This window comes from Otolemur garnettii, unplaced genomic scaffold, assembly GCF_000181295.1.
Source record: "Otolemur garnettii isolate 467f Iridium unplaced genomic scaffold, OtoGar3 scaffold00024, whole genome shotgun sequence".
Lineage (NCBI taxonomy): Eukaryota > Metazoa > Chordata > Mammalia > Primates > Galagidae > Otolemur > Otolemur garnettii.
In genome coordinates, this window is record NW_003852419.1 from 6,659,886 (window position 1) to 6,672,993 (window position 13,108).

General features: G+C 36.2%; 1 protein-coding gene across 2 annotated transcripts in view; it reads left to right on the plus strand.

Moving 5' to 3' along the window:
• FOXN2 (forkhead box N2) overlaps positions 1-13,108 on the plus strand; it is a 78,289-nt gene that overhangs the window by 52,033 nt on the left and 13,148 nt on the right. For both annotated transcript variants that reach the window (XM_023512131.1, XM_023512130.1), the window contains exons 3-4: positions 5,405-5,529; positions 9,451-9,515. In XM_023512131.1, the coding sequence (XP_023367899.1) occupies positions 5,405-5,529; positions 9,451-9,515 (190 nt within the window). The remainder of the gene's footprint in view (positions 1-5,404; positions 5,530-9,450; positions 9,516-13,108) is intronic.

Genomic DNA, 13,108 nt, shown 5'->3' on the forward strand with positions numbered 1-13,108 from the left:
GGCTATTTTTTGGTTGCAGCCGTCATTGTTGTTTGGCAGGTCCGGGCTGGGGATTCGAACCCGCCACCTTAGGTGTACGTGGCTGGCGCCCTAGCCGGTTGAGCTATAGGTGCCGAGCCCAGATTATTTAATGTATTGATTTTGACACCAAAATTTGACTAATGACTGTGTGAAAAATGGAAGATCAAAAGGCATTCTTACTCATGAACATAGTTGCAAAAATCCAAATAAAATATTAGGAAGCAGCAGCCAGCACTATATATTCAGAATAAGATATATATTGTTCCTAGGCTATATTATTCCAGAAATGTGAGGCTGATTTAATAATAGGATGTGAATTAATATAATCTGTCATTACATATGAAAGTAAAAAAATTCATATTGTCATCTCTATGGATGCAGAAAAGGCAGTGTTCAGATTCAACATCCATTCACAGTAGATTAGTAGCCTAGGGATAGAAAGAAATCTATCTGATAAAGGATCTCTACAAAGAACCCTACAGCATATTTTGCACATAAAGCAAGTGTTATAACCACTATTATAGCTAACTCTTCCTTCCCTCTCTCCTTTCTTCTTTTTGTTTTTTCTTTCCTTTCTTTCCTTTTGTTCACCTTTCTTTTCTTTTTTTGTCCCTAAGAGTGAGATAAGGTTTATTGAGAAAGAGAAAGACAGCTTTACAGAGTAAGAGGAAGGTAGAGGCTTACAGTGCAAGGTACCTTCCCAAATGGGGCCACTTTCTTTCTCCTTTGCTTTCCTTCCCTTCCTTCCTGCCCTTCATTTCCTTCTCTTCCCCTCCCTTCTCTTCCTTTCCCCTCCTCCTTTCTCCCGCTTTCTCTTCCATCCCCTCATCTTGTCATTAAATGTGGAGCTGAGCAGAGATGTTTATAATCAGCAGCATACCACTGTATATAAGAAACTCATGTGTCCAATATGAAAATTAAAACCTAATAGAAAAATAGGCAAGAATATGAACAGGCAGGTCACAGAGGAGGAAGCACAAGTAGCCAATAAAGATGCAAAGATGTTCATCTTACTAGTAATCAGGTACATTAAAAAGAAAACCTGGTTTTTAATCCATTAGAATACAAAAATAGGTGTCAAATTAGGCAAGACATGAGAAAATATTGATAGTATTACATCAGATCATTAGTGGGAATGTAAATTAGTGTAACTATTCTTGAGGGCACACTGGAAATAGTTGTTAGAATTAGAAATGTATATGTCTTTTGACCTAGCAAGATCATTTCTCATACTTAAACAGTAACATTCATACTTGCACACAAGAAGATGTGTTTAAGAATATTCACTCTGTGGCTCAGCAGCCATAACTCAATGAGTGGGGCGCCGACCACTTACACCAAAGCTGGCATATTCAAGCCCGGCCCAGGCCTGCTAAACAACAATGACAACTTTTGCAACCAAAAAATAGCTGGGTGTGGCAGGCACCTGTAGTCTCAGCTACTTGGGAGGCTAAGGCAAGAGAATCACTTAAGCCCCAGCATTTGAGATTGCTGTGAGCTGTGACACAGTAATACAATACAGAAAGGGACACAGAAAGACCCTTGTCTCAAAAAAAAAAAAAAAAAAAAAGAATATTCACTGTAGTATTTTTTGTAATAAAAGTTTCAGAATAATATGTCCTGTGGTACAGTTTGGTAGTACTCAAAAGGTACTCAGTCTTGTTCATAATGTTTAAATGTGTACATATTTATACAGTTAACCTGAACAAGAGCTAACGGGTACAAAAGGATACAGTCTAGAACAGTGGTTCTCAACCTTCCCAATGCCACGGCCCTTTAATATAGTTCCTGTGGGTTGTGACCCACAGGTTGAGAACCACTGGTCTAGAATTTGATAAAAAGAGAGAAACCATCTTATAAAAAAAATACAAGGGTATTTGTAGAAATTGGGACAAATATCAGCAAGCTATCATCACAAGTGAGGTTGGGAGGGATGGAATTATGTGACGGTCTGTATAAAAAGCAATGGATCATTTTGCTTAAGTGTTTGAGATTTAGAACTGCATTGCATACATGTGGTTTTTTTTTTAATTTTTGATACCCTTAAGTCAATGATAAAATGACAGTATTTTTCTTCCACTTTATGGAAGGAAAATAAGTTATTTTTACATTAAATGTTGGAATTGAATTTGGCAACTTTGATAACGTTTTTCTCGTGAATAGCTGTAATCCAGAGATGATAACCCCCAAAAGAAAATGCAATGGCAAAGTCCAGATCAAGCTGTAAAGTGGTAATGATACCCCACCAATTGATGTAGCTGCTGGTTAGATTTTCTTCTCCCTATCATCCATACCATTTTTACTTCTCTCAAAAGACAGGTTTAAAAATCTGTCTATTTGTCTTAGGATTTTAAAATTATAAACGTTAGATGTGGTGGAGTTTTGGTTCAGTTTGGTTTGGTTCTGGCTTTATGTTTTCAGTGTTAACATGTAAGTCTTAACATCCAGTTTTCTAAATTTTTATAAAGCTCAGCTAAAACATTATAAATGAGATTTTAGCTGAGAAACAGGGAATTAAAACATTGCCTAGTTTATGACAGTTGTCATCAGTTAACTCTTTTAAATTGAAAAGGTAGGTAGACCGGGTAGACAACTCTTATAGAGCAAAGACTTAAAGCATTTCAGGAATAATGAACATTGTTTCTTCCAGTCTAGCCTTTACAACTTACATTAAGATAACTCTCTTTGCAGTTCATCTCTTAATATATTCCTTATTTCTTTAGAATCTTCAGTAGTTTTCTACCAAATAAGTCTAGAAGCCTTAGAGTTCCAAAATGCAAAATGGTAAATGAGAGAATACACATTTCCTGTTTCCATTACACAAAAGATTTATTTTGTTACAAGCAAATTTAGTTAAATACAGTACTTAAATACTCAAACTATTATTTGTGTTTGGTCATCTAAGCACAATAGTGTAGAGACAGAGTTTTTAATTTCTTAAGTGAGAATTAAAAATAAGTTCCTTTTTGCTGTAAACTCTAAAGCATAGATTAGCAAATAACGTAATTTTATCTCTTGTTCATGATAGTTCCTGAATAGACTCAGTGGAAGGAAATGCTGCCATGGTAACCTAAACCAGACTGTTATTTGAGACCATACTCAAGATACTTAACTGCCCTGAAACTGCAAGTTTTCCATACTAGTTCTTTTAATTTTCTATTTCAAGGAAATAGAAGTTCTGCTGTGAACAAAACAATTTGCAGTCCTCTCACAGTAGAATTTGAAAAGTAGACTTGAACTAAATACTTTATAGGAGCATAATCTCAGGAATACCAAAGTAGACTATGGCAAGAATTGTTAAAATAATTATCTCATTTTATGAAAAATAATTCATGTGTATCTTTTCCTTATAAAACTGAATTAGCTTGGGGGCAAATCAACATTTTAAAGTTTTATTTCCCTGTCTTCAAAAGACGTTTATCATTTGGGCCAGGTGACTAAACATCTATCTCCGTGTCCAAAAAAACATTTGTAAGACTTAATCTTTTTTGAAAAAAAAAATCAAAATGTCAAATACTTGTTTAGTGTCGATTATGTGATATCTTGCTGTTGAACTCCAGCAGAATGTTTCACTTGATAACCTGGTGCATTTTTCTCTACATGGCAGTGTAATATGACACCCATGTTTTTTTCCCCTATATATTTAACTTGTTAGGAATTAATCTGCTTTATACTCAATTGCTATACCTGAGGTTTTTTTTAATCTTCTAAATTTATTTTATTCGTTGTTCTTTACTACCTAGCTTTTATCTTTTATTCAGAACTAATTGATTTTTGTTCTTGTTGATTTTTTTTTAAAACATTCTAGGAAGTAAAGGGATAGGAATATGCTGTTCCTTAACCGACATGTAGTAAAACCTTTTACTATATTCCAGTTTTAGAATAACCTCTCAGTATTCACTTATTTTGCAGCTCTGTCACTCGCATATAAATTACCTTATTTGAATCTCATTACAACTCAGTAAAGTAGCCTGGAATGGAGTTTTATTTTGTGGGTAAAATGTGAATGAGAGGACTGACTCTCAAAGATTAAATTATTCATCCAGTGTATCACATAGCCAATCAATAAATATTGATTAGGATTTCTGTTTTTGAACCCATGGAACAGAAGGGTTCTTTCATTATGCCATTCTACTATAAAAATTGTGATACAGTACTCAGAGATAAAAGAGCCTCAGTAATAGAGAAAGAGCTTAGGAAATGGAAGGACTCTGGAGATCAGCACACTAAACTTTTATAATAGAATTTCATACCAACGAAAAGGAGTAAGGGAACAGGAAAAAAGAAAATGTTATTGTCTAAATAATTGCTAATGTAGTTGTAAAGCGTAACTCAAAAGATAGGATTTTTAGAACAGAAATGGCATTATATAAAACCAGAAATTAGTTAACAGTTTGAACCGTGCTAATCTTGTTAGAGGAAATTTTGTATATCACGTGGCAGCCTTTTTTCCTATTAATATGAGGGTATAAATAATTAGGTTACATTGTTTGTGTTTGTTAGGTAAAGTCCAAGTTATAGTTGAGCCCTTCATCCAGGAGGTGTGCCGTATACCCCCAACATTGTGCCCATTAGGTGAGAGCACATCAATCTCCCCCTCTTACCCTTCTGCCCCACTTGAATTTAATTGTATTTTTCTCTTGGGTGGGCATGTATATTCATCTACTGGTTTCATATTAGTATTGAGTACATTGGATAATTGTTTTTCCATTCTTGTTATCTTTACTGAAGAGAATGTTCTTCACCTCCATCCAGGGTAATACAAAAGATGTAAAGTCTCCCATCTTTTTAATGGCTGCACAGTATTGTGTGTTATACATATAACATATTTTATGAATCCATTCATGGTTTGATTGACACTTAAGTTGATTCCACATCTTGGCAATTGTAAATTGATCTGTCATAAACATTCTAGGATAAATGTCCTTATGGTAAAATTAATTTTTTTCTCCTGGGTAGATACCTAGTAATGGGATTATGGGAAGTCTACGTTTAACTTTTTGAGGATTCTCCATACTTCTTTCCAAAGAGGCTATATTGGTTTGCAATCCCACCCAACAGTGTAAAAGTGTTCCCTTCTCTCCACAATCACACCAGCATCTGCAGCTTTGGAACTTTGTGGTATGGGTTATTCTTACTGGGGTTAGGTGATATCTGAAGGTGGTTTTGATTTGCATTTCTCTGATGATTAGGGACAATTAGCATTTTTGCAGCACATGTGACTTTTAATTACTATAATACAAGTAGCCAGCTCCCATGAACATTTGTATATGCTTTAAAAGGTACTAGAAGATTTTTCCCCTCACAACTTTATTAAAAGGGTTCAGATACTGTGTATGTATATAGGTTTCAGGTAATTTCATTCTTATGTATTTTATTCTAGGTTAATGGAAAAGGTTCCTTATGGTGTGTTGATCCAGAATATAAACCTAATCTTATGCAGGCACTGAAGAAGCAACCTTTCCCCTCAGCATCGAAGTCCCACACCCCTCCTGCATCTCCACAAAGGTGAACATCTCTGTCTTACTGTCAGTGGTGCTTTATAAGATTTCATTGTGTGAAAGGAAGAAATTTAAAGGTTAAGTATCTAAAATTAGTTTAAGCCTAAATTGTTTTATTATTTTTTGAGACAGAGTGTTAGTATGTTACCCTCGGTAGAGTGCTGTGGCGTCACAGCTCAGAGCAGCCTCAAACTCTTGGGCTTAAGCAATTCTCTTGCCTCCACCTCCAAAGTAGCTGGGAATACAGGCACCTGCCACAACACCGGGCTATTTTTTTGCGCAGTTGTCATTTTTGTTTACCTGGCTAGGCTGGGTTCAAACCTCCTAGCTTGGTGCACGTGGCCAGCACTGTAACCACTGTTCTACAGGCACTGAGCCTAAGCCTAAAATTTTGAAATGTTTGGCAAATATAAAAATGCTTTGAAGTTTGTTTGTTTGTTTTTTGCTAAATGTAATCGTAATACTTTTCCTTGTAACTTTCCTTGGCTTTTGTTTTCAATCCAGTGACTCCTATTTTAATGACTACCACAGTAGAAAGAAATTTTTTTTTCCTTGGAGCCATGGTATTTTAGTAGGTCAAGTAAAAGATATATGAGTTATATGTGCTTCACAAGGCCCTGTGCTCAAAACTAGCATGCGTTAAATGCAGCTCACATGGCAGTTCCTGTGGTAATCTGTTAGCTTTCTCATTTTAGATTAAATCTGAAGGTTATATGACTTCCTTAAATCTGATTATTTCGTTTTCCTCAAAGAAGCCTTCAGAATCTTCAAAAATTTTATTATAGGGTGGCGCCTGTGGCTCAGCAAGTAGGGCGCTGGCCCCATATACGGAGGGTGGCGGGTTCAAACCCTGCCCCGGCTGAACTGTAACAACAACAGAAAAAATAGCCAGATGGGTGTTGTGGTAGGCACCTATAGTCCCAGCTACTCGGGAGGCTGAGGCAAGAGAATCACCTAAGCCCAGGAGTTGGAGGTTGCTATGAGCTATGTGATGCCACAGCACTCTACCAAGGGCAATAAAGTGAAACTCTGTCTCTACAAAAAAAATAAATAAATAAAAATTATTATATACATTCAATTGAGTTGAAATGAGAGCTATTTTAAAGAGTAGTTTATAATAGATAACTTGATGCTTCAAAAATGTAAAAGGTTTTTAATAAAATAATTAATGGAAAATTTTAAATGTGTACCAAAGAGTAGAGAAGCAGTTATAAGGAATTCCCAGCTGCAATAATTATCAATGTTTCATAAAATGGTTATCTTGAATTCTTAAAGTATTATAGATAACTTGTAGAGGAGTGGTTTAAACTGAAATGCAGTAAAAAAACTAGTAAGGCTGAAGTTGAAATGTCACACTCATTGAGATTTTAATTCATAGATTTAGGTGGATCAGTGTAAAAAGAGCTATATTCATAGATTAGGTGGATTAGTGTGTTATATTCATAGATTAGGTGGATCAGTGTAAAAAGAGTACTGAGTGATTTGTCCTTATGAAATGAAACCTGGAAAATAAATTATTTTTATATCTTCATTTGGGAGATGATATTTTCTTCATTTGTTAATGTTGGTACTTCTGAGATGTTCTAGTTATATAATAATACATGTGAGGAACTATGCTTTAAGCCTTATTGAAAGTTTAGACGTTCTTTTTTGTTGTTGTTGTTTTTTAGAGAGAGTCTCTTTGTCACCCTTGGTAGAGTGCCATGGCATCACAGCTCACAGCAACCTCCAGCTCTTGGGTTTAAGCAATTCTCTTGTCTCAGCCTCCGGAGTAGCTGGGACTATAGGCGCCCACCACAACACCTGGCTGTTTTTTGTTGCAATTTGACTGGCGTTGGGTTTGAACTCACTACCCTTGTATATGAGGTCAGCGCCCTACTCACTTGAGCCACAGGCACCGCCCTGAAAGTTTGTTAAACAAAGGTGATCTTGCAGTTAAAAAAGAAAAAGATAGGCTCAGCACCTGTAGCACAGTGGTTATAGCACCAGCCACATACAGTGAGACCAGCAGTTCAATCCTAGCCTGGGCCAACTAAACAACAATGGCAACTGTAACAAAAAATACAACAATAGCAACTGTAACAAAAAATAGAAGGGCAGGCGTTGTGGTGGGTGCCTGTAGTCCCAGCTACTTGGGAAGCTGAGGCAAGAGAATTGCTTAAGCCCAAGAGTTCGAGGTTACCGTTACCGTGAGCTGTGACACCATATTACTCTAGGGTGACATAGTGAGACTATCTCTCAAAAAAAAAAAAAAGTGATACCATTAAAGTTATAATCTTTGATTTTAAAACAACAGTCCATCTCGTATGCTTTTTGTAGTCCCTTCATATTGCATTATGTACGTCTGAGAAAGAGATTGAAACAGTATATATAAAACTGAATAGAAATACTTTTTTTGCTATTACAAATTAGAAAAAACAGAATTCTTCCCCAAAATGTTTTAGTTTCTGGAATTTAAAAAATATTTAAAAACTATTATATCTTGCCAGAAATGTAAAAGGTTTCATTTTATATTAATATTTATGTATTTTTTTTTTTTTGAGGCAGAATCTCATGTTGTCGCCCTGGGTAGAGTACTGTGGTGTCACAGCTCACAACAACCTCAAACTCTTGGGCTTAAGTGATTCTCTCGCCTCTGCCTCCCAAATAGCTGGGACTACAGGCACCTACCACATGCCCAGCTATTTTTTGTTGCAGTTGTCATTGTTGTTAAGCTGGCCCAGGCTGGATTCGAACCCACCAACCTCAGTGTATGTGGCTGGCGCCCTACCCACTGAGCTATGGGCTCTGCCTATATTAATATTTATTAATAAAGTTGGGAACTTATATGTTTGGTATCATTACCATACAGTCTCCCTTAAATATTTGTTTTGATTAGGCTCGGCGCCTATAGCTCAACCGGCTAAGGCGCCAGCCACGTACACCTAAGGTGGCAGGTTCGAATCCCCAGCCCAGACCCGCCAAACAATAATGACGGCTGCAATCAAAAAATAGCCAGGCGTTGTGGCGGGCGCCTGTGGTCCCAGCTACTTGGGAGGCGGAGGCAAGAGACTCGCTTGAGCCCAGGAGTTGGAGGTTGCTGTGAGCTGTAATGCCACGGCATTCTACCCAGGGGGACAGCTTGAGGCTCTGTCTCAAAAAAAAAAAAAAAAAAAAAAAAAAAATTTGTTTTGATTAATGCTTTCATTTTTGTGGTAATACCTATATTAATATTATATCAAACATAAGCATCTAGTACAAAAGCAAATAGTAACTATTATGTATTATCTATTGTTCCAGGAATTTTAAATGCATTCTTATTTTTTACCCATTGTTTTTTATTTGTGTATATTCATGGAGTACACATTCAGTTTTGCTGTATTATGTTGCATCGTGATGAAGTTCGGGCCTTCAGCTGAATATACTAAAGCAATGCACATTGTACCCATGAAATACCTTCCCATGAGCCAACCCCCCCCAAGGCCCCCAGCCCTCTGAGTCTCCATTATCTATTACTCCACACTCTGCTTCTGTGTGTACACATTATTAAATGCATTATTCCTTTATTTATTATTTTTGGGGAGGGGCCAGGTTGAACCCACCACCTCTGATATATAGGGCAGTTCCTTGAGCCAGAAGCACTGCCCAGATGCATTATTCTTATTTAATTATCACAGTAACCCTATGTGGGAGATTTCATTATTCCTAACTTATAGATGAAGAAACTAAGGAATTATTTGTTTTGTTCAAGAACATCCAAATAGCCATGGTTTAGTCTTGGCTCTTGCTCTTTCTGTTTTGTCAACTGAGTAGTGTTAGCAAAGAAAATAAGGTAAAAATAATTTGTTTTTTTTTTTAATGATACAAATTATCTGTATTTGTGCCTAAGTTGTATAAAAAACAGACATAATGTTTATAAGTCTATTTGTCTTTTTTCTTTATTTTTCAGTGGTTCTTTATCACCTCACTATTTAAGCTCTGTACTTAAGCAGAACCAGTTGCGAACTCTCAAAGGTATGTGTGAAGATCAGTACAGTTACATGCCATGTAACAACATTTCAGTTAGCAATGGACCCAGTGCATGATGATGGTCCCCTAAGGTTATAATAGAGCTGAAAAATTCCTATCATTTCAGTGATATCTTAGCTATTGTAAGGTCATAGCCTTACTCAGGTGTTTGTGGTGATGCTGGTATAAACAAACCTACAGTGCCTACAGTTACATAAAAATATAGCATATATAGTGATATATAGTACATACTTGATACTAATAAATATGTTACTGATTTATGTATTTATTTCTTACTGCTATTTTAGAATGCACTCCTTCTGCTTACTAAGGAGTTTAACTGTGCCTCAGGCAGGTCCTTCAGGAGGTATTCCAGATGATAGCGTTGTTATCATAGGGGATGATAGTTCTGTGGGTGTTATTGTCCCTAAAGACCTTCTAATGGGACAAGATGTGGAGGTAGAAGACCATTACAGGATATAACGAAAGAAAATATTTTTGTACAGTCAAATGAGTTTGTGTTTTAAGCTAAGTAATACTACAAAAAAGTCAAAAGGTTACAGTAAGCTAAAGCTAATTAATTTCTTTTTTGTACGAAAGTTTTTTATTGGTGGGGGGAGGAAGGCTGCAGAGCAGCACTGAGGAGGAGAGAAAAGAGGGGAGAGAGATAAGGAGAGAGTGGGGAAGAGAAGAGAGAGAGAGCAGAGTGAGGGGGAAGACAGGAGAGAGAGAGAAGGAAGGCAGAAGGAGGCGAGAGCAGGTTAATTTATTATTGAAGAAAAAAAATTTTTTTTATAAATTTAGTGTCACCTAAGTGTACAGTATTATAAAGTATACAAGAGTAGTGTGCTAGCCTTCACATTCACTCACCCCTCACTCACCCAAAGCAGCTTCTGGTCCTATAGGGTCCATTTGAGGTTAGTTGCCCTATACAGCAATGCCATTTTTAATCTTTTTTTTTTTTTTTTTAGACAGAGTCTCGCTACTTTGCCCTTGGTAGAGTGTTAGAGTGTTGTGGCATCACAGCTCACAGCAACCTCATACTCTTGGGCTTAAGCAATTCTCTTGCCTCAGGCTCCCAAGTAGCTGAGACTACTGGTGCCCATCACAACGCCCAGCTATTTTTTTGTTATTGTTGCAGTTGTCATTGTTGTTTAGCTGGCCCAGGCCGGGTTTGAATCTACCAGCCGGTGTATATGTGGTTGGCACTGTAACCACTGAGTTATGGGCACCAAGCCCATTTTTAATCTTTTATATTGTCTTTTTACTGTATCTTTTCTATGTTTAGATACACAAATGCTTCACACTGTCACAATTACCGACAGTATTCAATATAGTCACATGTTGCACAAGTTTGTGGCCTAGGAGCCAGAGGCCATACATACAGTACAGCCTAGGTATGTAATAGGCTATGCCATCTAGGTTTGTGTAGCACACTCTTACGATATTCACACAATGACAAAATCATCTGACAGCACATTTCTCAGAAGGTATACCTATTGTTGGCCACACTTGGCGGCTCACACCTGTAATCCTAGCACTCTGGAAGGCCAAGGCAGGTGGACTGCTTGATCTCACGAGTTCAAGACCAGCCAGAGCAAAATCCAGACCCCGTCTCTACTGAAATAGAAAAACTGAGTGAAAAGGATTGCTTGAGCCCGAGTTTGAGGTTGTTGTGAGCTATGACACTACAGCACTCCACCCAGGGCGACAGCTTGAGACTCTGTCTCAAAAAGAAAAAAAAAAAGAATGTATACCCATTGATGAATATATACCCAGTGATGAATGACTACACTTTAAGTCACAAAAACTCAGGTTAAAATTCAGGATTTTTTTGTTTTTTTTTTCTTCTAATTATGAAAGTATTACATGTTTATTGTAGAAGCTTTAGGCAACATAAACGTTTATAAAAGAAAAAGTAAAAATTATCCTCTAACATTTTGATATGATTCCTTTTGTTATGACATACAGGTAAGTAGATAAATTTGAATACATATATATATACACACACACACATATATAAAAATTATATATATGCACAGTTATATGTACAAACACTTTTTCTCCATATACTAGACTATTATGTATACTGTTTAGTATCTCTGTTTCTATTTACTTTTCTGTGTCTTTTTCTTTGAAAGTAGGATTTAATTTCTCAGTAATATCAGCAAACTTGTCTTTTCAAGTCCATCATAAACTAGAATAAGAATAAGCCAACTATGGCCCATGGCCATTTCTGGCCAGCCATCTGTTTTAGGGCAAGTGGTAAGCTAAAGATAGTTTTACATTTGTAAAATGGCTGGGCAAAAAATAAAAATATTAATATTTCAAAACTTGAAAATTTATTAGAACAGCAGAGTTAAGTAGTTGCAACAGAGACCTGTGTATTATATTATTATGTTTGATTTTGCCTCTCAGTGTGGAAAGCCTAAAATATTTACCTTCTGACCTGTTACTAAAAAAGTTTGCCATCCCTTGAATTAGAATATAGTTAAGAATATTTCTTTTATAGGTTATTTAGGCATGAAGAACTTTAAAAAGGCAATAAGTTGACTTTTAAAAAACATATCAAAATTCTGAATTCACTGGTCTTTTCCTTTTCATAGTTAGTATTGTGGGTTAGTAGCATATTAAAATAAGTTTTTCTAGCATTGTTGCTTGGGAGCCTAGAGATGTTTCTATGACTTTTAAAAATAGAAATTTCAGTCTAAAGCCTTCCTGTGAATCAGAAATATTTTGCGTCTTTGGAACCACACTATGCTGAGCCTCAGAAGCAGTATGCTGAAGTCTATAAAAACAAAGGGAAAGAGTGTGAAAAGTCTTTAGAAAATTGCAAAGAAATTAAGTGCATAGAGAATCTGTTTCATATTTCAGATAATCTTCCAATATAGGACAAGTATCTGTGTTTCTCTTTCATACATGTGTAAATGTAGTTTCTCTTTACATGTCAGTAATGATGAAATTCCTTGATCTTTTTATTGTCCTAATACATTATTACCCTTTTTCTCTAGAGCTCAGTTCATATTTTAAGAACAGTATTTTGTGAATTCTGGGATTTGCTTTAAATTTCTCTGAAGCAGGTTAGAGAAAAGAAAGTGTTTTTAAATGAAAATAAATTTTAAATAGTTTTCAAAAAAATCTCTTATTATTATATTCCATCGAAATTTTGCTTCTTCCTTTAGGGAATCTTTTTCTTCCGCTAGTTTTAGCCATAGTTCTGCATAACTAGAGCATAAGGTACTTCTCCTTCATCTGCTGACTTACACATATAATGCATCATCTCTCTGTGCTCCTCTCCTGAACTCATCACTAGGCCTATCTCCTAGTAATAATTAACTTGGGAGGAAGGGTGGTTGGTATTCTAGGTTAAAACAACTCTCAGGTCTGTCCTGGAATAGAATGCAAACTTCTCATAAGTTAAGGAAAAAAAAATACATGACTTCTCAAATATTTAAGAAAATTTGCCTTTGAATCTTTAGGGTGTAGTCATAGACTTCTGAAGAAATTTGTTCTTTCTTCTCTCTTTATATTATTTCTAGGGAGAAGTTTGAAAAAACCAAGGGGACTGGCTCGGCGCCTATAGCTCAACCGGCTAAGGC